The following is a 26,875-nucleotide window of genomic DNA, read 5'->3' as shown; positions in this document are numbered from 1 at the left end:
AAATATTTAGCTAAAAAACTTTAGCTAAAAAATATTTAGCTAAAAAAAATCAAACTAAATTAGCTTTTGATGATTTTTTGTTACGTTTTCTTCTTTAAGAGTTCACTCGCCACCCAAATTCTTTTCTTAAATATAACAATGCTACTGATACCTCTATCTACTACCTACCAAATGTCATAAGATCAGGCATAAGAACAGATCTCCATATAGATACATATTCTGTACACATTCATCAAAAATTGTTGGACAACAAATGAATTTTGCAGATAGATGAATGTTTCTTTAACAATAACCTTGTCTTTTATTTTATAATCATTTTTTCAAAATTCTTCTTTCATAATGTAAGTGCTTCTCCCTTCTTTAAATAGAAACAATGGGCTATAATTTAAATCATATTCTGGCTTTTGTCAAGAGCATTCATCATTTATGTGGAATTTTCGTTATTTTATCTGTTCATCTATTACATTAATGTTACACTGTCAGCCATTATTTCTGTTGTGTCCACTTCAGTTATTTTTCCATCTATCAATCTATTTATTCATTCATTATTCGACATTCTTAGCAACTAGCACTGGAGTATAAAAAAGCCCATTACTTAAAAAGTTGTACAGTTTAATTGGGGATCCAGACAAGCGATAAAAATGGCATTACAGTGTTAAAAGGAGAGTTAAAAATCTGCACAGAGAACAATGGAAATACCAAGAGGAGTCACTGTGGAGTCAGAAGGTTGACAGAATCTTGAATTACAAGCAGGAGTTAGATAGGGAAGTGGAAAATGGTGTTTGGTGAAGGAATAGACTTAGAACAAGGAACAGTATGTGCAAACGCTGGAATTATGAGTTACTAAAGAAACTAAAACCGGAAGGTAAGGTGATATCTTTTTTTTTTTTTTTTTTTGAGACTGAGTCTCGCTCTGTCGCCCAGGCTGGAGTGCAGTGGCTGGATCTCGGCTCACTGCAAACTCCGCCTCCCGGGTTTACGCCATTCTCCTGCCTCAGCCTCCGGAGTAGCTGGGACTACAGGCGCCCGCCACCTCGCCCGGCTAGTTTTTTGTATTTTTTAGTAGAGACGGTGTTTCACCGTATTAGCCAGGATGGTCTCGATCTCCTGACCTCGTGATCCGCCCGTCTCGGCCTCCCAAAGTGCTGGGATTCTTGAGCCACCGCGCCCGGCCATAACTATGTTTTTTTTAAAAATCACTCTAACATTGCTTTTCATCTCTTCTGGATTTTAAATTTATAACATGCTGTGCTTGGTGAACAGCTAAATAAATGTTAAATAAATATAAGATAAATAAGAGTTAATAAATGAAGCTAATACACTCAGTTTTGCTGGAAGGACTTTATAATTACTCTTTTATACTCAATTAACATTTTGGAGGTTAGAGAGTTCCCAAAACAAAATGGTGAAGTCAGAAGTTAAGGCAAACAGTCACATTTTCAATATTTATGAATTATTTAAGAATCATACAACTCTTTGCAAAGTTAACATTATATTGCTACATATGCAATTATATATATTTACATGTTTTGTTGGTATGTATATTTTCACATTTAGAAATAAATGTGATTCTGCATATGATATTACTATTGATTCTAAAATAAAATATAATAATCATTATCAATGGGGAACTCTGGCTATTTATTTAAAAGAGAGATTCTTCAACAAACAAAAAACAGAGAACAAGATAGTGGCACTCAACTGAGAATGGTGGTATCATGTAATGAAATATACAATAATGGCTTGCTTTCATTTATTTTAAACAATAAATGAGACCTCTTTAATGAGAGAAGGTCATTAAAGGATTTAAATGGCAGTGTGGAGATTTTAGCTTCCATATGGCATTTATTGATATAATGCTTAATGTACATGATTTAGCTTCTGCTCTGATAATCTTATGGTGGAGGTGCCATTAAGAGGTTTGGCAGAAATTCCTGGCTCATATTCCCAAGAGTATTAGAAGAAGGCGAGGAAGAAACAACCATTAGATACAATTTTTCATGAAATTCCTTATTGAGGGAATTGGACAAAGAGCACATTGGTAATTGCTTATCAAACCATGTCATATTGAAAATAACTAGTAAAAGTCCTTGTATACTTTTTCTTTCCGTTTTGGTGGCTCATGTCATTTGGTATGGTTCCTTACATATTTAGATGTTTATTTTGAGATATGAAATAAATAAGATTTTTGTAGAAGTGTATTCAAATTTTAAAATGGCTAAATATCCTATGAAAAAACTACCCCAGATGATCAGAAAAACTTCTAAACTGTTGATGTATGTCACTATTTGCATATGTAATGAATTATCCAAATTAGTGTATGTGGAGATATGACCACAGGTACGGATTCTGACTGACTTAAATGTTACATAGGTTCTAAAATGTAGCTTCAATATTTTAGGGAGTCATACCACCTTTATTAAATTGATGAATACAATGAAATATCTCTGAAATTATTCATCCCTGCATACACACAACATTTTGCATATAATTTTAGCAGATTCATGGATGCCCTGAAGTCCCACTAATGGAATCGGAGTTAACTACTTCTGAATTAGAAAACTGTGTGACAATATATACTTTTTAGCTTTACAACATTTCGATGACATTTTAAGTTAAAGACTTATGAGTGTCATGCAGGAAACCTATGTTTAAGGAATAAATAAAGTTGTATTACATTTTTTGTATTAAACTTTTTAGTCTGCTTTTTATGTAGTCATTTTGCCTCCTGTTCAAAATGATTGTCATTCAGGAGGATTTATTTATTAACTTATTTTGAGACGAAGTCTTGCTCTGTCACCCAGGCTGGAGTGCAGTGGCATGATCTCAGCTCACTGCAACCTCTGCCTCCTGGGGTCAAGCAACTCTCCTGCCTCAACCTCCTGAGTCACTAGGATTACAAGCACATGTCACCACATCCAGCTATTTTTTGAATTTTTAGTAGAGATGGGGTTTCACCATGTTGGCCACGCTGGTCTCAAACTCCTGACCTCATGTGATCCGCCCACTGCAGCCTCCCAAAGTACTGGAATAGGAAGATTTCTTAATTACCCCAAACTATTCTCATTCTCTGTTTGCTTTGCTTATGTATTCAATTGTTTTAAATTAAATGGACTAAATTTTGATCTCTAAATGTGTGTATAAGCACAACCAGATTATCTTAAAAGTGGAGAGAGACTCCACCCCTTTCTTCTCTAGTTGAGAATTCACAAAAGAGCATGAGCTTAGCAATTTTGCAGATTGATGATGATAGAAAGAAATATTTAGAGCAAGTAAGCAAAGAAAATAGACAAATAGAATTTTCTCAGAAAACTGCAAGAGAAAATTTTAAAATGCAGTTTAATTAGATTGATAATAGACTAATGTGGCAGAAAATAAGCACTTCCTGAAGCTAAAACTGAGATATTTTTAAATAAAATTTTAGATTTCAAGCTGGAATAGAAGTTGATCATCATCTACTGATGAGGAAAGGTTTGACTCTTTTAAAGGCTTTGAAAGTCTAAGCTAATAAATAAATTTGCTTTAATACTTTCTGGCATTCTAAGCATCATTTATGGATTCTACATCCTTACATCCTTGCAATGCTGTTACAGATAAACATAATTGTTGTCTCTTATTTCTCTCAACTTACGTAACAGACACAGCTGGGCTAATATTCTAAGATTCTGAATATTCTGTTCCAATAGTATTTGCCTATGTTGCCATAGTTAATTTCAATTTGTCTAGCATCAGACATTAGATTTCCACCCCTACAGCTTTTTTGTTTCTCAAGTTAAGCACCTTGTAAATCCTGTAATTTACAAGCCACAGATTAGTGAGATTAGTGTTGTCTTTGCCTTATATAGCTTTATCAATTTTTCTTCTACATTTTGAGATGTGAATGCTTTTCTGAGTCTCTGAGCTACATGTAAAGTGGGAACAAAGATGAAAGGAAGACAGCATTTGGCTGAAAGCAGTCAATATAAGTAATAGTGGCTAAGCTCTTTTTTCTTCGCTACTGTCTTCTAAATTCAACTCTATTTTATGTCTCTACTGTTTATACATACTTATCAATGAGGTTGTTCTTAATGAGTAATTTTGAATTCTTCCACTGTTCATCAAATATGTGGATCAGAATAATCCCAGTGTGCAGAGCATCAGAATTACCTTTTCTAACGTGGGCATGTGTTTGCACTCTGGAAGGCTGCAGCGCTCCCTGCCTGCCATGGTTCCTGCTTTTGACCATCTTGGTTGCCGTAAGACTCGCCATATAACTTTGCCTTAAAGTTGTCAGGAGCTCACTAGTATCCAGTGCCACAATCCCTATAAAATAGATATAAAATTCTACTATATGCCTTCTAGCTATTAGAAACATCTTTACTAATTTTTTTATAAAAATGGGAAAAATATTAGTTCCCAATTTTCACAAGTATGCTTAACTCATTTTTTTTAATGTGTCAAGCTTGTTCCTTAGCATAATATTTCCATGTTAACTTTATGTCACTTAACATAAGGAAAGACTTCTTATACAGTGTGACTTTTATATATTATTGTTCTCTTAAAAAAGGATATTTTCTTTTCTACTTTATGTCACATCAAAATTAGAATAGGTATTACTCAACTTAATAACAACACTTCTCTATTCTTTATGATTTTATATTTGGCAAAATTAAGTAAATATAAAATAGATGTGAAATAGCTAAAAGTACAAGAAAAAAATCAGCCAAGAAATGAAAATATAATAGTAAAATAACAACAAATAAAATGCCTAAATTTATTGTTTACCCAATCACTGATATAATGCTAAAACTTTTTAAACATATTATGTGGTTTATCTTTATGCAATGCTATGAAGTAGGCACAATTGTTAAATTCATTTTGTAGATGAGAAAATCAGTGTTAGGATTTTAATCGAAGCAGTTTGATTCAGTAATCCATTTGTTAATAACTACACATCATCGGTATAGCAAATAGTTTTTTAAGTGTGATACATTTGGGTTTATTACACTTTATTAGGTTTTGATAGGTTATCAATGTCCTATTCTGGTGGGTATGGTTAATGCATACAAAATATAGTTAGATGGAGTGAATAGGATCTAGTATTTGATAGCACAACAGGGAGACTAAAGTCAACAATCATTTATTGCACATTTAGAAATATCTAAAAGAGTACAAGTGGACTGTTCGTAACACAAAGAAAGAATGAATGTTTGAGCTGATGAATACCCTCATTTACCCTGATGTGATAGTATGTATTGTATGCTTGTATCAAAGTATCTCATATACCCCATACATAGATACACCTACTGTGTACCTTAAAAATTAAAAAAAAGTTTCAACAGGCTATGGTTTATCCTACTGGAAAAAAGAAATGAGAACTGAGCCAATGAATGGATATTGGGCACAGGAGTTTGTGAAATACGGTGAGAACAATAATATAGGAAGAGGCTATGTAGCATCAGCCAGAATATTGAAATGGAAAAAAGGGATTTGCAACATAAACATCAGTCACTAACTCAAGAATTCAAATTTAACATCTTATAGAAAACCTCTAAAAATGTGATCAAATTCATAAATTTCATGATGCTGGTATGAGGAGTGTCTCTTAGTAAAAAATAGAGAAGAATTACCTTTAACAGTTCTTTCCACCAGCAAGTCATAATCTGTCCCAATAAAATGAGAGCATGTACCTTGGTTTTAGAGAGTGTTAAGTAGGTGTGGGAAATTTCGTTTGGTTTTTATTTTAGGAACTAAGAATATTTGCTCACTTACTGGTAGGTTTTATTTTGAGCATATAACGTATGCTTTAGAAAGCAGAAGGCACTTTAAGCTACTAATCAAGTTAAATGACACAAACTTAACGAGAAAATAGTTTGCTAAGGAACAGGCTTGACACATTAAAAAATGGGTTCCTAGATTCATCTAATATATAGGAGAGGGCTTTTGTGTAATAGAATCGAGTTTACCATCTGCAGGTACATTCAATTTAAAGTTTATATTAATATTAGCTGAAACTTTCCAGGATCCCTGGGGTGACTTGAAATGCTAACCATATTCACCTCCAGGTCCGGAAGAAATATGGTAACATCTCAGTGTTTCATATTAGCCCCAAGTAGAATTCTGCCCTGTCATATTCAGAAGTAGTGTCATATGCTTCATGAAGAACTGGGCCTGGTAGAGATCGACCCAAATGGACCCACTATATCCACAAGCACTAAGCTCAAGGCATATGAGGCTACTTGCAATTTCTATAAAGTGTCGCCCTTTCCCTTCCAACATGTCCTGCATTTACCTGGTAGTACTTTCTCTTTTTTATTCTGTCCTTTCTTTTTATTACTTCGTGAATTCCTTCTTTCGTTTAAAATCTTTTAAAATAACTTTCTATAAGTTATTTTAATCTGCTCAAAACAGATTGTTCTCTTCTCTGCATTTCTCCTAACAAGTGGGGAAAATGCAAAAGATTTTAAGCAGTAATAGCAGGATACACAAAAAAACAGATGGTGGGAAGACATTGCACTTAAGGAAATAAAAGAATATCATTGTAGCTAAAGCATGGAAAGTGAAGAAATGGAATAGACCTAGATGGAATAACGGGCCAGGAGTCAGGTCACAGAGCTAGAGTAATGAGTTTGAGTTTTATTCTTACTACAGTGGAATACCATTAATGTGCTTAAGCTGGCACATCTTACACAATTACCTTGTTATGGGTTAAATACAATCAGGAGTAGAAATGGTGAAACTCACAGTCCAAGTGAGAGTTGATGGCCACATCAACTAAGCTGTGGATGTAGAGCTAAACAGCTACATCTGAGATTTTGCTTTTTTGATGTCATAGATATGGTATGAGGATGAGAATGAAGGAAATAATTTGATTTAACTGACTTAAGTAACCAGGTAGAAGTGTTATCATTTCTATGGAAGAAATTGGGCCAGGCAGGAGGTTGACTGAGGAGGACAGGTGTGGAAGAAATTAAGTCCTACTTGCATGTTCAGCTTGAGGTGCTTCTAAGATATCCAGGTAGAGATGTTAGATAGGCAGTTGTAGACATGTGAGCATGAATCTCAGAGGAATGATCTGAAGTGGAGATGAAAATGGAGCTGACATCCTGCCTCTAGAGGATCCCTAAAGCCATAGAAAAGAAGTTTACCAAGAAGGAAAATATAGAAGGAGACAGTAACAGATCCAAGAATGTAGGCCTGAAGAACAACTACATGTTACGTTGGGCAGAAGAGGAGGAATCTGCAAAGGAAAACAAGAAATAGCAACTAATAGTTTCAGAAGAGAAGCAGGAGAGTGGTTTCATAGAGAGCAAGACAGAAATAATTCAGATAGTAATGAACTATGTTAAAATGCTGCTGCCATGATGAATAATATGAGGGCAACTAAATATTCATTTGATTTGACAATATGGCAGCATGACGGTTAATTTTATATGCTGATGTGGGTAGGCCAAGGGGTATCTAGATATTTGGTCAAACATTATTCTAGGTATTTCTGTGAGTATTTTTGGATGAGAATAATTTAAATTGGTGGACTTTGAGGTAAGCAGATGGCCTTTCATAATGTCAATGGGCTTCTTTCATTCAGTTGAAGGCCTGGATAGAACAAAAAGACCAGCTTCCCTCAAGTAGGAGCAGATTCTCCAGCAGACCGCCTTTGGCCTGCATCTGCAGCATTGGCTTATCCACACTGGCTCTATGGCAAACTGCTGTTAAAGTGGAAATATAGCATTGGGTTTCCAGTCTGTCAGACCAGGCTGTAGTTAGACTTGCCAGCCTCTATCAATGTGTGAGCCAATTTCTTATAATGAATCTGTTTCTCTGAAGAACCTTGACTAATACAGGAGGTTACTGGGGACTTTTTTGACATGATCAATTTCAGAAGAGGTTTGGGGTGGAAAAAACTATGGTAAAGAAGAGAGATGAGCAATGAGGAAATGAAGACAACATGTATAAGCAATTCTTTTGAAAATTTTGTCTATAAAGAAGAGCAGACAAATAAAGGGATGGTAGAAGTTGCTGAGAATGTGGGATCAAGTAAATCTTTAGTATGAAAGATACTGAAATGTATTGCTATGATAATAGTAGAGATAAGAGGGAAAGGCTAATTATTCAAGAGAAAAATAAAAGAGCACCCTGGAAAATGTGGGAGTAAGTATTATCTAGACCACAAGTAGAAGGAGGAACAATTGCTCTAGTATACTAGAAGAGAAGAAGAATTTGGTGGTGCACTAGTTTGAATAATGTTCTCCAATAATTAATGTCCATCTGGAACCTAAGAATTTGACTTTATTTGGAAATAGGGTCTTTGCAGACATAATTAGTTAAAATGAGATCATACTGGATTAGGTTAGGCTCTAATCCAATGGCTGATGTCCTTAGAAGAGAAACAGAGACACAGAGACAGAGAAACACATAGGCAAATGCTATGTCAAAACTGGCATATGTTAGAGTAATGCAGGTGCAAGCAAGGAATGCCAAGGATTGCTGGTGACCAGAAGCTAGAAAATAGGCATAGAACAGACTACTTCTCAGAGACCATGGCCTGAAGTAAGATGCATGGTGAGATCATTGAAGTAGGGGGCTCTGGGAATGGAGAGACCACGATACGGAAAGAATTGCCAATGAGGATATTAAAATCACCGAGAATTATACGGGTACTGGTGAAGAGAGTAATGGTAAGCTATTCTCTTCAAGAATTGATAGTAGTGTCTTGGGAGGGGAGTTGGGGGGAGTGTGAAGAAGACTGAAACAAGAGGAGTAGTAAAGAGTGTATATTCACAGTCGGACGTTTTATAGTGGAGGAGGTTAAAATAACCTGGCAGCAGCAATGAGGTCCTGGAAGATACCTATCTACTTCTAGGCCCTGTGGTACTAAGCCATGTGGAAGATAATATCCAGCACCCACCTGAGAGACACGGGAGAAGCAGTATTCTCAGTGGGGAGGCAGCTCACAGACAGATGAGAAGGTGGAGAGAAGCTGCGCGGATCAGGTTGAGCATACAGGTGTTCTCTGTATTACACTTCAGACGAAGAGCTAGACAAATGTCAAGCACACACTACTGGGGCATAAATCCTAGATTTTAAAATGTGGTGTAATAGCTAGAAGATATTTGGCCTTGAGGCGTGTGAAAATGCAGTAGAGTTCACTCTGGAAATGTCTGACTTCCTCGGACTGTAATTCACCTTCACTGTCTTCTGAATCATGGAGGACTTCAAATGCTACTTTAGGATTTTAAACAGCATAACAGGAAGTAGGTAGCACAGAGAACCCAGGGTGAAGAAAGCAAAAACCTAAATACTTATAGACATGTTGAAATAGGAACCTCAGGTTTTCTAAAGCTTTTTTTCAGAGATTATGGCTCATTATAGCTATGATCAGCTACTTACGGATTTTGAGTAACTTAATTGTGAATTAATTTCTTCCTTCCTCTTTCTCTCTATCTCCCTCTCTCTGTCTCTTTCTCTCTCTCTCTCTCATTTTCTCTCTATCTCTATCTTTCTTTCTTTCAACAAAGAAAGTTTCACTTTGTCACCTAGGCTGGAGTACAGTGGCATGATTTCAGCTCTCTACAACCTCCCCTCTGAGGTTCAAGCAATTCTTGTGCCTCAGCCACCTGAGTAGCTAGGACTGCAGGTGCATACCACCATGCCTGGTTAATTTTTCTATTTTTAGTACAAATGGGGTTTTACCATGTTGGTCAGGCTGGTCTCGAACTCCAGGCCTCAAGTGATCAACTTGCCTCGGCCTCCCAAAGTGAGAATATTATTATAAACTTTGAAATGTTTTCAGACACTTGTAAATTATCCAATATATTCTTAAAGCTCAAAATACATTTGTGGAATAACAAAGGAATAAACTCTAGGAGTGCGTGTGTTAAATTTAATGAGTATATATTTGAATAACAAAGTGCTAAGCTAACTATAAGAGAGTACCTTGGAAAGTTTTTATTTTCTTTTTCAATTGAGAATATTCATGTGGCATATCTGGCTTGGGAAGGTAAATGTTCTACAATATAACTGTTTAATGACCTATTCAAATAGAAAAGTCAATGGGCAGGGCTTTAGACCGTTCTTCACAGAGGTTCTGCTAGAAACATCAGCTTCAGTTCAGTCATACAATTCACAACCATGATTTGTTCCATTAATGTTAAAGTTGGGTGTCTAATCGTTTCACTGTACACAATGACAAATATGTGTGCCATTTCTTCCATTAAATGTCTCTGCCTTTAAAGGATGTATGTTATATATGGGTGATGTGTGAGAATGCACATAAGTCTTTTCTTTAGGTACCTATGTAGTTAAGAAGAGATATAGTGCATTGACATTTAGTTAGATGATTCAAGTAGAAATTGTGCTAAAACAAGAAGGGACCACAAGCCAAGGAATATAGGCAGCTGCTAGAACTCAGTAAAGGCAAGGCAATGAATTATCCACTGGAGCTTCCAGAAGAGAATTCAGCCCTGCTGACACTTTAATTTTATCCCAGTGGGACCTGTATCAGACCTACAGAGCTGTAAGATATTTGTGTTGTTTCAGCCATTAAGTTTATGGTAATTTGTAATAGCAACAATGGAAAACTAATACAAAGATTCATGGGTAATTCCATGGTTTGATATGAGACGCTGGAAGGAATAAAAATTCTGGATGAGGCGGGTTGGGGGCCAGGCCAGTAAAGTAGAAAAATAGGAGTCCAAATTTGGACTTTTTAGGCTATAAATTTCTACTAGTCATCTAACTGGAAATGTCAAGTAAGTAGTTATAAATATGAGTCTGGAATTCAAGAGAACATATGGGGTAGAGAAATACTTTTGGGAGTTGTCAGCCAATAGATGGTATTTAAAGACAGGAGACTAGATAAGATCATCACACTTTCTCCCTGCATTTGGAAATTTCTGCCAGGCTACGATATAAACTTTAAATCGTGTCTCTTCCAATCACCCTGACTCTCGATACGTATAAGTGACTACAACAGTATAGATTCTTTTCTTTTTCATCTAGTAGTTTAAGAAGTCTAATAATGTGATCAAAATAAGGGTTGTAAACTTCCATGTAAATATGGGAGCTAGGTTTCTTAACTATTTTATTAATAACTTGCCCCTTGGAAATAATAACCTGAACTGGAGTTGACAAGTCAGTTGTCCTTGGTCAGGCAAATCTACTTTCTTCTTGTAAGAAGAAAACACCACATGGAAAAGTAAGTGAAAACGATAAGAGATGAAAGAAAGTTGAGTCTATTATAATGAATGGGTAAGAAATTATTTGTTCACTTATTCAACAAATATCTACTAAGAGTGCAAGACTCTGGGTATACAAAGATTGAGAAATGGTCCTTTCCTTCTCTAAAAGCAAATTCACAAAGATAGCAGAGGAGAAAGGAATTCATTTTATAGGGACTTAAGAGGCTAGGGTTAGTTTTATGTGGAACAACAAGAATAAAAAAATAGAAATATCTGGGATGGGATTTGTGAACTAGGAGTATAAAAAGTGGAGTGAACACCACGAAATATGAAAAAGAGAAAGCATAGATACTATTTGGTTTGGCATGGCATGGCTTGAATAGGATAGTGACACACACACAAGAAAATCTGAGGGCGGGGTAGGTATAACATTGGAGAAGACCCCAAAGAGACGGAGACATTCACAAGTCAATTATGAGAGTTCCAGACAAAGCCTAATGTGAACTAGGGAGAGATAACAGGGAGAACAAAGAGGGAACAGAGACAAGAGTCATTTTAGAAGTGAAATAAACAGAACAAGGGAGCTGATTATATACGTAGAGTAAAAGACAAAGAAAAGAATGATAGTGGAAAAAGTATGGCTGGTTCTTGGCAAGGCTGAGCTTAATGAGCAACACAGAACACAGGACTAAGACCTAGGTTTCTTGGAAAGGTAGTAATCACTTGGTTTTTAGAAATGCTGAAGTACATTGCGACAGCAGAGGTAAGAAGTTCAGCAGACACGGGGGAATGTGTTTGTGGTTTGGTATAGATGTGAAGGCTTACTCATGGAGATTTGGAATTAACTTTATAAGAGGTCATGAAAGATGGAGGAGCCAGCCAATGGGACCGAGAATGAGGGTGTTTTCCCTGGATATCCTACAAAGTCCCATCTGACCTATAAATTATATAATACCAGACTGTACAATGGCAAAGTCTATAATATAAAAATTTATAATAAAATCAACTGTAATAATATCCTTAAAAATACAGTTTTAGAGACATGAGCTCATTTGATTCACACTAGAAGTCTGTCAGATAATACTTTCATTCAACTTTGTAGATGAGGGAACTATGTACTAAAGAGACAAGTCCTACGGGTTCATGAATGGAAGACAGGTTTTAAATCCAAGTTGCATGAGACAAAATCCCAGGTTCTTTTCACCAAGGCCATGTAATGCTGGAGAGAATCTGGGAAAAATAAAGGCCAGAGTTTTTATACTAACCCACGAGATTGTGTGTGATTTCTCACCTCTTCCTTCTCTTTTATCTTCTCCTAGTGACCCCATCAAACACTTGTATCCACTTCACTGTCCTTGTTGCTGTTCCTTGCACTTACCAGACATACTGCACTTTAGGGCCTTTGCACTGGATGCTGCTTTTTCCTGGAATGTTCTTGCCCAGAGATTGTAGAAATAATTTTCTTACTTCCTTCAAGTTTTTCACCCTCTAAATGAGTCTGCCACTACTCTCCCACTCAGTACTGCACTTTGCTCTTCTTAATCACATTTTAACAACTTGATATCAAAGCCACGCACGATGATTATTGTTTGCTGTGTTTTTTCTACTACAATGTACCCTCTATAGGACAGCAGGAATTTTCATTATTTTCTCACTACTGTATTGTAAGCACCTGGAATGCTGCCTGGCACACAATCAGAGCACAATAAAATTTTGTCGAATCCATGAATTCTTCAAGTGAGAAGGAGCAATTAGGAATGACTTTTGAGAGTGGTTCTTCTGTTGTGTGCTTGGGGTAGAATACAGGCTGCAGTGGGCCCCAGAGTGAATGCTGGGTGGGAAAGAGGACGGGCGGGAAAGAGGAGAGGCAGAGAATGTAAGCCAGTCCCTTGAAAACTTTGGTAGTGAAGAAAGGAGATCAGAAAGTGGGTCATGAAGCACAAACAGATTCAAGCAAAAGTTTGATCCTTCCTTGTATGATGATGCAGACCTGGGTCTGCTTGTAAATTTAATAAATGTATGTAAGAAAACACTAAAGATTCAAGTCAGAACAAATATGAAGGAAAGAAAACAATGCACTTGGCTATATGGCTAAAGAGACTATCCAGATCACTCACATCATTCAAGATCATTTCTAATGGTCATGAAAACCCAGAGCAAAAGCAGATGGAATCAGAGTGGCTGCTGCTTCTGACAAGTGAATCTCCATGTTAGGAACGTTGCGGAAATTAACTAAAGCATTCCACTAGATGCTATGTTGCTATCTCCACATACCATGCAACATCTGAGATGTAAAAATAAGGGTTGCAATGCCCCCCTCCACACAAAACCAGAATATTTTGGACAGGTCTTCTGAAAGGCTATAGAAATACAACTCATTCCTGTTGCCAATATAAACAAATGAAGATGTCCCTAGCATGTAGCTGAACACATTTCTGGGTAATATGGTGGTTGCAGCAGGTTCATTTGGAAGTGCAAAGTACTTCAGTCTTAGACCTTCACATTTTATCTGTCAAAATGCACACTTTGGCTCTCTTCTTTAGGATGATCACATAGACACTTGCTCATCTTGGGATAACTGACTTTCTTTTCATCGGAGTCCCTTATTTTTATAGAATAGATGGGTCCTAGCTATGGGAGAAAAAATGAACTGAAAGTTGGAGTACTAATCTCTCTTCTAATCCCAGTTCTATCCAAATTCACAAATGAGATTTTGGAGATGTCACCTTTGGGTCCTAATCCTATTCCTGGAAAAGGAAGAGTGCTAGGCTAGATAATATCTAAAGATCCTTTCCAGTTCAACACTAGCTAGTTCCTGTTTCTGTCAAATAAGTTAACAGAGACAGAAAAAGTCTAAAAACAGAAGGGATACACAGTCATAACTCCAAGAAATCTGTTTTCGGCAGCAGAGATTTTACAGAACGTAGGAGATAATATAGTTGCAAAGTTTGTACAAAGAGCAGGGCACAGTTCTAGGTACTAATGAATACAAAATAGATTTTTTTTTTTTTTTTTGTCCAGGGACAAAATGCATATAGTTCAATTACGATTAAAGGGTATACATGAGCCCTTCTTCCCTTGGCATATAAGACCCAGAGCCCCTTCTATAGGTCCCAGAGAAAGTCTGTAATCAAGACAAGAGGACTGACTTGGTGGCAGCAAGTCTGAGGACAATATCTTGTAGTACAGGATGCCACCATAGAAAACACAGTTGCCTTAATCTTTGGAGTCTTTTGCCAGGTTGTGCCTATTATGAAAAACCTGTTGCATTATATACATAGTTCATGCAACTCTCTGCTTCTATTCTTGTGTTCCACATTCTTTTGGGCACATGGGATACTTTGGGCAGAAGGGACTTTGTGGAAATCGTTTCCTTGGTTTAAAATATTCAAATTGAATCCTTTGAAGTTTGTTGATCACGTATCACAAGATAAATGTTTAAAAAATATTCTGGAGAAAATAACAATGGCAATCTTTTACCCAACACTTAATGTCTATCCCATGAGGTACTGTGTTTATTGTTTTTCCAGGATTCTCAATTTTTGTTTGCTCAAACAGCTTTATGGTGTATGTAGTGTTATCATCTTCATTTTACATATAAAACAAGTGAGGCTTAGTCACATTAAGTAACTCCTCCAAGTCACCATTGGTTGACTTTAGAACCAGGAGGTAAACCAGCAGTCTGATTTTACTGCTCATACTCTTAACCAGAGTATCATAACTTCTTGAGAAGTTTAGAAATCTTGTCATTTTGTTTCAGGAATAGAAAGCAGACCTACTGGCTCTGTATCTTCCACCATGAGAAGTTTGTTTTTACCTTGAACTACTAGTGGGAGTGAGCATCTTCTTGTAAGTCTCCAAATATCTCATCTGAAAGACTTGTTCTTTGTGCAGATTTGTAATTTTAGCACTATTTGTTTATTCCATACCAAAAGGCCTTGCACTGTGATGGTTCCTGCCTCCCCAGACTCCTGAGTCTTGAGTAATGTGTTTCCGCCAATTCTCAGGTAATGAAGATTCAAAATTAATGGAAAGCTTTTATTTAAAAGTCACTCAGAGGTTGCAGATTTTAAAAACAGAAGGTAACCATTTCTTTCTCTGAAATACTAGCATGGTCACCATCTTTACTCATCTTCTTCATAGTTCTATGAGACAGATTTAACCAAAAAGCCACCTCTTATTTTGTTTTTGTTTTTTTAAAAAATCATTGTAATATACCATGATGTGAAAACAGGAGACAGTCACTTGAGTCTTTCAAACAACTACAAGTAGTAAATAAATTTGATGCCATTTCACTGTGTAAGAGGAAATACACGTTTCCATTACCCCATGATGAATCTAATGATGAAATCTAGATAGAGCCAGATCTATATTTTGTTAACATTTTTATTGCTACGTGCTCTCAATACAACAAACAGCATCAGTAGTGTACACTTTGATAAAAAGGAATTTTTAGCTTGGTAGAAAAGAAAGCCCAAAGGTCAGAATTATAATGAATATGTACATCTTTATGGAAACTGTTTGTGTGACCATCCTTATCTTCCCCCGTGGATGAGATGTATGCACACGCAAGTAAACTAGAGAGAATTTTATCCTATGGGAATTTTTAGGAAAAATAAAAAAAGACTTAAGGCTCAGGGATTGTTTTACTATCTGAAATTTGCCTAATTTGACCTTCAAAATTCTTGCACAAAGTAGCAGCAATTCTTTAGAGGTATAGAGTCAATAGTTTAAGTTGTTAGTTTACAATGATTAAAATGCAAAAGTTCTTGCACATTCTGTGCTTTGAGAGTTTAATTTATCTACATTTTAGTTTGCTAATATATTTTTACGCAGTTCAGGTACTGACCTAAAAATCATTATGCTGATAACACTATCTCCTCCCATTTACGTATAATTCATGACGCATTTATCTCTTTCAAAAACTTTTAAAAAAATGTTTCTAATTCACAATTTCATTGAACAGCTAGCTGAGTCCATACAATTTAATGTTTCCTTGAAGGGAAACAAGTCATCAACTTAATATCAACTACTAAAAATGCAAGATGTTTGCATAACATCAAATTAGTTCAGTTTTAGCTTTTGAGTTTGCTATAGTAGTTTGCTTAAATGTCTCCTCTATGCACAGAACAAAGCATGCATCTCTAATTATGTCTCTCTAGTTTACCAAAACATGTAATTGATATTAGTGTAAATATTTAGTACATAAACATACTATCAAGAAAAAAAATCAACTTTTAATAAATATCTTCGGTTCTGAATTCTATGTACAAGTACTTTACATCTACTCCCTGGAGAGAGCATTTCTGGCTTGCTGTGAGCAAGGTGACCACTGACATAAATTATTAGCACATTATTGCAGTCAGATGCATTGTGGTTGTGAACATTTGAACAGGAACCATATGGAAAATAAATATCTCAACCATTGACATATGCTTTCTTGAACCTGCCTTCAAAGCCCCAAAGCTCTACTATACTCAAATGTCAATTCTAGACTGATGATACTTTTCTCAGCTACCAACATACAAATAAGTTATCCCAAAACTTTTTCCTTTGCGATTATTACAGTACCTTGAGTATAACTGTTTGTATCTGTCAACAATGTGAAAATTAAAAAAGAAACACACGCACACAAAAACGAAAGACACCTCAACGGTGCCTACTGAGGTCCCAGAAAGAGAGTTTCAGTTTTATCTTGCACGAGTTCATTTACTATTCGTTGATCCCTGTGACCGTAAGTGTATTAAGACACCAATCCTTTAAATTATAAGTATAGAAGGCAATAGGTAACCTGATATGTGTATATCTATAGCTTTTGTGATTTTTTTTCTTTTTCTATAATTTATGTATCACATTGTTGATTCAACAAAACCCTTTATATTGTCAGTAGCTGTAATTGTAACTTTCTTTTGTAATACTCTGCTTTGAAAATTAACCTGTAGAATGTCAAACAAGGCAATATTGAATGACAGGCACCTAGAACATCCAGAAATGTAATATAGTAAACAATCATTTGAGAACACATCTCTTAAAATAATACTGATTTTTGCAATATACAGTATTTACACAACAGCTGCAAATTTGCTCATACAATATTTCTAATATAGATAAATAGGAATACAAGTCTAAGAATTCTTTGTTCCATATCCAAAATTTCTTGTTAAAGTGTAAACCATTGGTATCTCTTTTTTATTTTTACTGTAACTTTTCTAAAACAAACAAAAAGTCAGCTGATATGCACAATTGGTTCCAGTCCCTTTTCTGCTTCAGAGAGCGACCAACACAAACTTAGCAACATATTTTTTTTTTCTTTAATAATCTTTGGTGCTTTCTTCCAATGAATTCTGGTAAATGAGTCAATGCAGAACAAAAGAGGATGAAAGCAACTAGAAAGTGAGCCAGCACTTTCTGTTCTTCCAATTACAGATAAAATGAGCTGACGATCTATAGAGATTTCCACTTTAAACAAGCATATGCACCATGGGGAGAGAGAGGTTGTCCAGGTTTTCCTCTAGTTTCTAGCCTTTTTGGTTCACTTTCTCATCTTTCTAAGGTGGATGATCTTGTCGGACGTCTGTTGTCAATAATCTTTCCATCTTTCTGTGAGGTTCTTGCCTGAGAAGAAGCACCTATTGAATCACTGGCTGCAACGAAGGAAGCAGCAGCCATTTGTGAAGCTGAACTGAGGTGGCCCCTCTTGGTGGGTGGGGAGGATGGTGCGGCGACCAGTCTCACAGTCTTACTTCTTGCTTGCTGAGCACTCCTCTGGGGTAAATTAGCACCATCAGGTTTACTGTTTGACCTGAAAGCAGCATATGCATTTGGACCTCCCACCGAAGAGATGCTACTCAAAGATGTCTTCTTTGCAGGGGTCTCTGAATGATAAGGAACCAAAGATGTAGGCATCACTAGAGATCTAGGGAGGTCACTAGGGTTAGAGACGACATCATCATGAGTTTCAGCAGCTTCTAGAAGGTATGGTGGTGGCAGGGTGCTACTGCGCTTGCTGCAGGACTCACAACATAACTTGTTATAACCTGGTATGGAGCAGTATCGTGCCAACACTTCCATTTGACAGAATATGGACTTGTCTCCCAGACATGGCTCATCTGCAAAAATAAAAAGAAAATAAACCAACACATGCATCTAAACATAAAACGAAAGGAGGAAAAAATGAAAATTTTTAATGAATGTAAAAAGATTTAAGTGCAATCTGACACCAATGGGAGTGATCCACACAGGCTTTTGCGTTAAAAATATGAACATTAGAATGAATTCACTAAAATAAATAGTTCTTTATCTACAAAGTCCTCGTGATGATCATTATTTTAATATTTCCACCAGAAGTCTTCAGACCAGAGAGGGTATTTTTTTTCTCCAAGTAGGAACATATATCTGTTTTTAGAATGGGCAAAGATAATTATTTAATGCTGTGGTTAAATTTTTAGGATGCAAAGGGGCATCTGTATTTTTATTTTATGGTATTTCTGACTTTCTCAGAGGGTATTCCCTACATTATGTTAAAATGTGAAATCAAAATAAATAGTAAACACTTATAAAAACAAAACAAATCTTACAAAGGTATTCTCCAAAGAATAATCAAAATACCATATTGATTTAAAAAAATTCTCCAGTTTGAGATCGAGACCATCCTGGCTAACACGGTGAAACCCTGTATCTACTAAAAATACAAAAAAAATTTGCCAGGTGCAGTGGTGGGCACCTGTAGTCCTAGCTACTTGGGAGGCTGAGGCAGGAGAATGGCGTGAACCCAGGAGGCAGCGTTTGCAGTGAGCTGAGATCACGCCACTGCACTCCAGCCTGGGTGACAGAGCGAGACTCCGTCTCAAAAAAAAAAAAAAAAAAAAAAAATCCAGTTTGAATAAAATAGTTTCATATTTATCACTGAATATTCTCAGATTATTTGTTATCTGAATGCACAAATTTGGGTAAAGTATGCCAAATTTCTTATGAATATTTCATGGTTCTCACACTTAATTTTATTTAATTGACAGTACTTTATGTTTGAAGGATACTTAGTAACACTCATAAAATGTAATTTCATTGAATTGGCAGCACTTGGTCTAAAAAATACTAAAACAATACTCATAAAACACTTGAATAACATCTAAAGTAACACTTCTAAAACATTTCATACTGCATGTGTACACATTTTTTTATTACTTTAAAATTTTATTGATTCCAGGTTACAAGATTTGGATTTCAGATAATCCAAATATCTGATTGGATTTCAGATAATCTAAATCCCATCATAAAAATGTTAACTTGTGCATAGTTTTAGTCATCCTGGGTATACGTTATGAAATAAAGACATACCCTGTGCCTCTCTGATGACAGAACCAGTGCATAGAGTAGCATCCCTGCAGATGTGCAACACAGAAACACTGATCCATGCCCAAAGAATAAATGCAAAGAACTGTCAATTGTGGCATTTATGTAATAGAATCACTTAAAATTACAGTGTATTATTGGGTAATACTATATTGCTAAGAAAGAAACCTGCTACATAACTCCCCAAAAATTGAAAAATCCTTTTTCTGAAGTTTGAAACAAAAAAAAAGAGAGTCAGTTGGCAAAGCCAATAGAGGACTAAAATTACCAACAATGAGCTGTAATACTATCTCCACTTCCCAAATTGTGAAATGACTCATACATGCTTGATATGTGCAGGTCTATTATATGGTTTAATGTGGCTGAATACTTCGTATAAGCTAGGTCATCATCTAATTATGTTATAAATGTCTGTTTCACCTTAAATATTAATTTCTCTTCATGTGTGATTTACTTTTTTTTTAAACCCATATCTCAAAATAAGAAAACGTCTTCTTTCTGTATATGTCAGGCTATAGGTCTTAAGAGGAGAGGACCTTATTTGACCTTAAAACTCTCTTTTTCCCCTAACTCCTTTCCCTCATCACCCCTGTTCGGAGGCCCCTCTTGGAAGTATGACCTATTTTCTCTGAGTTAGAGAATGAGTCCAACCAAAGGTCTCCCATTTCTAAGTGTGAGCACTTTGGCATTGCAGAGTCCTGTTCATAACCTGGGTTTCATTAGGGCCAGAATATACTTTTGTGTGGAGGAGGAAATGGGAGAGATATTCTGAGAAAAATGTGAGCAAAGGAATACATTAACCTTATGGTAATTTGCCTACTGATAAACGGGAAGAGCTTATAGGCAAAAAAAAATGGTACCATCAAAATATGGAGTCACATAAAAAAATCAATCAATTAAAAAAAAATTAAGGAAACTTTTCAGACTTCTCGTTCCACCCCCAAATCATTATAAGAAGTACTGGAAAAGAGATTCACACATGGTCTCAAAAGGCCATTTGATCCTAATAGCAGTTTGAGATTCTGGTATAAAGTATTACTTATTTTACTTGAAATATGGTAGAAACATGCGACCATTTAGAACTCTTAGGATTGACCTTTGGGCCTCAATTTCAGAACAACAGAACAACTAAAAGGGATATGAAATCACTAAAATAGTTAAGCTATCTTATTAGCTCCTTGGTTTTATATTCAACACAATTTCTTCTGGCTAAAGAAGCAAAATCAAGAAAATTCTTGCTAACCATTGGGCACATCTGTAGAAATACACAGCTGTACCAGCTCCAAGATCGATAAAGCTTACTCACAAAGTGGTAGCCTCTTAACAGGAAGAACTACATAAGAATAAAATATTATGGTGACAGTGTATGTTAAGACTTCTGAGTAAAGTTTGTTCTTTTGGTTTTGATCTGTATTTTGAGCTTTTACATATATCAATACTTTCCAAAGTAAAATGATTAAATATATAAGTCCTATGTCTCCCCCACATGGTCAGATATGTTCTTGCTATAACATATTTCAAATGAAATTTATAATGAAATAATATATAAGGGTTAAAGACTTAAAGTCTGAAATTTCTTCAAAAAATAAAACATTTGACAAGATAGTGCTTTGCCAATTTTCTTGACAAAAAGCACCATTCAGCAGATGTCAATATTTAATCAATGTCTTACTTATGGTGTTGGAGGCCAAGCACAAAGCAATTTCTTTAGTCCCGAGTCTTCTAGTGTGTGAAAACAATGTCCACATTTGTCACTGACATGGATTTAGCAGAACTGCATTTAAGAGAAAGGTTGTGGTGGAGGCGGATGGGTGGGCTATGAAAACAAGGGAGGAGAAGAAAATATAAGGGAAGAGAAAACGCAATAAACAGATGAGGGCAGTGAGAGAGAGACTTGGGGAGAGAAAATGAGACAGGAAGAGAAAAAGACAGGTCAGTGGAGGGCCTAGGAAGAGAAAGGAGGAGAAAGAGACAGACACAAGGAGTGAAAGATGGAGGAGTAGAGAAAAAGAACTGTAAGAAGGAGAGGAAAAAGGTGGGTATGGTCTGAATATGTGCCCCCCAAATTCCTTTGTTGAAACCTAATCCTCAAGGCGATGGTACTAACAGGGTGGGACCTTTGGGAGGTGACTAGGCTATCGGGGTGAAGTGCTTATGAATGGAATTTGTGCCTATAAAAGAGAATCAAGGGAGCTCCTTGGCCCTTTTCACCACATGTGGACAGAACAATGAGGCACCATCTAGGAAGCCCTCACCAGACACTAAATCTGCTGATGCCTTGATCATGGGCTTCTAGACTTAGAACTCTGAGCAATAATGTTTTTTTTTTAATAAATTACCCAGTCTCAGATATTTTGTTATAGCAGCTAGAACAGACGAAGGCAATGGAGGAGATAAGAGACGGGGGTGGGGGGGGTGGGTGGGAGAGAGAGAGAGAGAAAGAAAGAGAGGTGGAAGAGATGGAGAAACAGAGACAGACACACGAAGTTGGACGGGAAGGGGAGGATAAAGAAAGAGAAAGGGAGAGGGTGAACGGGAGGACACTGAGAAAGAGAAAATGGGAGAGAAAGAGAGACAAACACACAGGATAAGGAAAGAGGGGGAAGAGACAGGAGGAGAGAGATGATGAGAGGGAAAAAGAACGACAGGAGGTAGAGCCAGGGAGACTAGGGCAGGGAGAGGGAAGGAGAGCAAGAAGAAAGAGTAAGGACTAGAAAAAGCATGTGTGACTGACACAGAAAGTGAGCCACATACACGCAGCGGGTGACAGCTCATCAGAAACAGAGCAAGACAGACACCCAAAATAAGAGAGAGACAGAGGAGCGCAAATGGAGACACAGATGAGCGAGTGCAGGATAGAGACAGATGTGGACAGAGAGCTATGGAAATGGAGGCAGAAGGAGACAGTGATAGAGACAGAAACGATCCAATACATTTTGCTTGTTTTATTTACTTATTTTTTGAGGTGGAGTCTCACTCTGTCACCCAGGTTGGAGCGCAGTGGCACGATCTCGGCTCCCTGCAACCTCTGTCTCCTGGGTTCAAGCGATTCTCCAGCATGCCTCTCAAGTAGCTGAAATTACAGGCATGCTCTACTACACCCAGCTAATTTTTGTATTTTTAGTAGAGACAGTGTTTTACCATATTGGTCAGGCTGGTCTTGAACTCCTGACGTCAGGTGATTCACCCACCTTAGCCTCCCAAAGTGCTGGGATTACAGGTGTGAGCCACTGCACCTGGCCCCATTTTGCTGTTTTAAAATAGCAAATTGACTAAATAAAGACAATAAACCCTGCTTTTGCCATACAGCAAGTTGGTAGGTCAGGCAAATGCTTAATTTTATCCTATGTTCAAGATGTCTGTCTGAAGTTACTCTATGGATAGATAGTTACTGGAAATGGCTTTAGAGTTGAGTGACATTACCCACATATTAAAATTGAATAATTTTAGTAAAATATTTCAAAACCGTTGCAAAATTATGCCTTTTAATAAAGATGTGAAGTTATAGTTAAATATAACAAGGAAAAATTAAGTAGTTCCTACGAGCAACACAAATTGATAGACGTTACATATACATAGCACAGCCCTCACCCCAACGTCACCAGCCAGAAATGGCAGGGCTATAGTAGTCATGATAATTAAAAAGTGTAGGACATTGCCTCAAATGTTGATCTTAAAGAACTGAATTGGACTAATATTTCACAGGTGTTTTCCTTTGGTTATTTATCAGTAAACGAATATAAATTCTATAACTTCTCTCAAAAGGAAATTCTGCTTTTTGAGGTTTAAAAACATCAGAGCAGTGAAGTCAATTGGTGTGACACCTACCATTACAAGGAGGCAGTTGACAGGCTCTGACCGACTCAGGCTTTTCACCATCACAGTGGTCCCCAGCCCTGCAGAGGACCTGCCTCACCTCCGTTCCTTCACCGCAGGTCACTGAACACTGCAGAGACAAAGGCTGTGGTTACAGACATTTATTCCACCAAGACCATGCACATACACACACACACACACACACACAGACACACAGATCTAGAGTTCGTTCTCTATTAAGTGATGCTGCACAGTGGTTTTGAAGATAGATACCACTGAGTTTATATTCTGACTCCCTTATTTACCAGCCTGGGCACATTGTTTTTTCTATATAAGATTCAACTTCCCTATCTGGTGGAAAGCTGGGATAATAATACCTGCCTTATAAGATTGTTTTAGGACTAAATGAAGGCAAAGGAAACAATGTGTATAAAGCAGTAGCAAAATGCCTGGTACCTAGTAAGCATTCCCTACAAAAAAAGCCATGATTAATAACAATGTTAACATCTGCTGTAGTTTCTAAAAACAATGTTGATGATGTCTGTTCTCAGGGACCCAATCATGGTATTGAAAGTCCCCACTTCTTCTTTCTTACAGATGGCAGAATTTATTGATAAGTTGCCTCGGATGGTTAATTCAACGTCCTTGGCCATGTTCTTAAGTTCTTTTCTCTAATGAAAATCTTTACTGCCCCAAAACTAAGCTCAGAAACTTCCATGCAATGGCCCTAGGAAGGTGCTATGGAGGAGGGACTTCTACTGAGACTTTGATATGAGTTAGCATTACGGTCCTATGTGGGTGACCTGTACTTGTATTATGGTTTGAATGTCCCCTCCAAAGCTCAAGGTTGAAATTTAACTGCCACTGTAACAATGTTGAGAGGGACCTGTAAGAGGTGGGACCTCTCAGAGGTGATTTATGGGCATAGATTAATGCTATTATCTTGAGAATGGGTTAGTTATTGCAGGCATGGGCTCCTGACAGAAGGATCTTCTGTGTTTCTCTTGCATGCTTCCTTGCCGTGTGATGCCTTCAGCTACAGGAAGACCCTCTTCAGATGCCAGTGCCATACCCTTGGACTTCACAGCCTCCAGAACTATATGCCAAATAAACTTTTGTTCTTTATAAATTACCCAATCTATGATATTCTGTTAAAGCAGCAAGAAATAGATAAGACAACTTGCTTGTTTCTTCCTTTCTGGGCTTACTGTCTGATTTTTGATGCCTTTTCCTCCTATAAATGATTCTCCTATGACCCCAAGATTTCTTATTTTGAATCTTTAGAAATCTCTAAGACAGGTGGTAATAGCTGACAGTGCAACATGGAGTCAGCCAATTAACAAACAAACATCATCTGGACAGGTATGCTAAGCACTAGCTGAGTACTGAGGAAACCAGGCACACTATTTTTGAGAAATGTGTGTACTAGTGGCAAATACAGATTCAAGAATCAGAGTTATAATACTCTGTCATGAACAGCATGGTAAAGTTAAGTTACACTGCCTTTCAGATGTAGAGGAGGAACTGCCAGGAAAGGTACCATCTGGAAGGTGGTCATTGGGACTACGGAGATGAGCTTTGGTGGAGAAGGAGAGATTATCAGGTAGGAGGACGGGGAGTCCAAGTTAGCTGAAAGGTAGGAGGCTCAAACAAGCATGGTCTGTTTGGAACAGTGGGAAGTTTACTTGAACTGGGACAAAGAGTTGGAATGAAGAAAGAATAAAAGGAGTTAGTGCGGTGCCAAATGGTGCTGGGCCCTGCATTCAGTATCAGGGGTTTGGAATTTATCCTGAAGGAACGGGGAAGTCAAAAAAATACTGGACAAAAGAACAGTCATCTATGAGACTTCTTCTCTATGTTACGAAACACATAAACATGGTTTGCCCCTACCAACTAAGCGTAAGTGCAGGTACTGTTTTAAAGCATTAATTTTTCCTCACAGCTCCAGGTAATTACAAAATATGCAGTTGTTTCTCAGTTCACACAAAGCCTAACTGATGTTTAAGCCAAATTAAAATATCTACACATGCTTACACACACACTTTACATATGCATGCTCAGAATTCACACACCTACCTCACTCCAGGGTCCCGTTTTCCACTGCGCTGGGCAGGGCACTCTGTTACAGGGCCGGCGGCTCTCGGGACGGTCACCCATGCAGTACTTGCTGTGCACAGAGCGGTTGGTGCCATCATGGAGTGGCTGAAGGCAGCGTACAGTACGAAGTTGATAGCCAGAACTTCCACAGGTTTTGGTGCAGTGTTCCCATTCTTCTGCTACCCAGCTGTGGGTGCAGGGGTTTAACACTGAAATTATCACTGGTATGTATAGTGCACACATTCCCACCCGCAAAGCCTAGACTTTTCTGCTCTCTGAGTGACTTGCAACCTAGTGGGCACATTGCAGTTCAGGAAGTGGTTTCAGAAAGATGGATATAATGGATCACTTTTTAACAATAGCAGGTTGAAACTTTTAATGCCCTACTAATTTTTTTTTCTGCCTCTCAGTGACTCTGAAATCTTCTCTTTTCCTAAAAGGTTGATCTACAGAAGGTTTCTGAAACTCATCTTAAAGTTGCCCTATTAGATTCAGGCATGAAGGCAGTTTTCAAGGATAGCACCAACTCACTTTCAGTCATATTTCCTAACAGTGTTAAACATCTGACAGTGAATTTTTTTTTTTTGAGACGGAGTCTCGCTCTGTCGCCCAGGCTGGAGTGCAGTGGCGCGATCTCGGCTCACTACAAGCTCCGCCTCCCGGGTTTACGCCATTCTCCTGCCTCAGCCTCCCGAGTAGCTGGGACTACAGGCGCCCGCCACCTCGCCCGGCTAGTTTTTTGTATTTTTAGTAGAGACGGGGTTTCACCGTGTAGACCAGGATGGTCTCGATCTCCTGACCTCGTGATCCACCCGTCTCGGCCTCCCAATGTGCTGGGATTACAGGCTTGAGCCACCGCGCCCGGCCGACAGTGAATTTTTAAAACAGAATCCATCTAATGCTTGCTAAGACACACTTACGATTTGCTTACATAACCTTCTGTTTTCACTATGGTTTCCTTCTCTCTTGATCATGTCTATTATACACAGTTAAAAGTCTGGTTCACATTCTACAGAGGGTAAACCTCATGTCTTCTGGAAGAGGGCACATTTTTATAAAATCTAGAGAGTTCACTCATGTTTAAATATTTTAACTGATACGACAGTTTTATTTCTACAGTTGTTGTTATGAAGGCTACTTGACATATCTATATCATTTGGATAATGCAGTTCTTCTTATTAACCTTTACTGGGCCTGACAAGAGGTAAGGGTGGTATGCATTGGGGCTGGGTAAAAACTGTTCACACAAATGCACCTGATAGCAGTATTTCCAGAGGCATTTTCCAAAATATTTGCCAGGGGACATTCCCAGATTCTAGTGTCAGTGTCCCAAGCACTTTCCAAATCAGCCGTGGATACGACATTACACACGGTTCTCCAGTACACATGGTTACCATGTCCCAAAGGGCTGTCACCATTGATTCCATCTGGTTATGCAATCTGTCTGTGTG

General features: G+C 37.4%; 1 protein-coding gene across 1 annotated transcript in view; it reads right to left on the bottom strand.

Moving 5' to 3' along the window:
- Nucleotides 1–15,527: 15,527 nt before the first annotated feature.
- Nucleotides 15,528–26,875, bottom strand: part of ADAMTS3 (ADAM metallopeptidase with thrombospondin type 1 motif 3) — a 279,272-nt gene continuing 267,924 nt past the window's right edge. Inside the window, exons 20-22 of the mRNA XM_026446914.2 lie at nucleotides 25,404–25,611; nucleotides 23,340–23,457; nucleotides 15,528–18,268 (exon numbers count right to left, since the gene is read on the bottom strand). Of these exons, the coding sequence (XP_026302699.1) occupies nucleotides 17,700–18,268; nucleotides 23,340–23,457; nucleotides 25,404–25,611 (895 nt within the window). The 3' untranslated portion in view covers nucleotides 15,528–17,699. The remainder of the gene's footprint in view (nucleotides 18,269–23,339; nucleotides 23,458–25,403; nucleotides 25,612–26,875) is intronic.

This window comes from Piliocolobus tephrosceles, chromosome 3 (genome assembly GCF_002776525.5).
Source record: "Piliocolobus tephrosceles isolate RC106 chromosome 3, ASM277652v3, whole genome shotgun sequence".
Taxonomy (NCBI): Eukaryota; Metazoa; Chordata; class Mammalia; order Primates; family Cercopithecidae; genus Piliocolobus; species Piliocolobus tephrosceles.
This window is presented reverse-complemented; position numbering and strand designations above follow the sequence as displayed.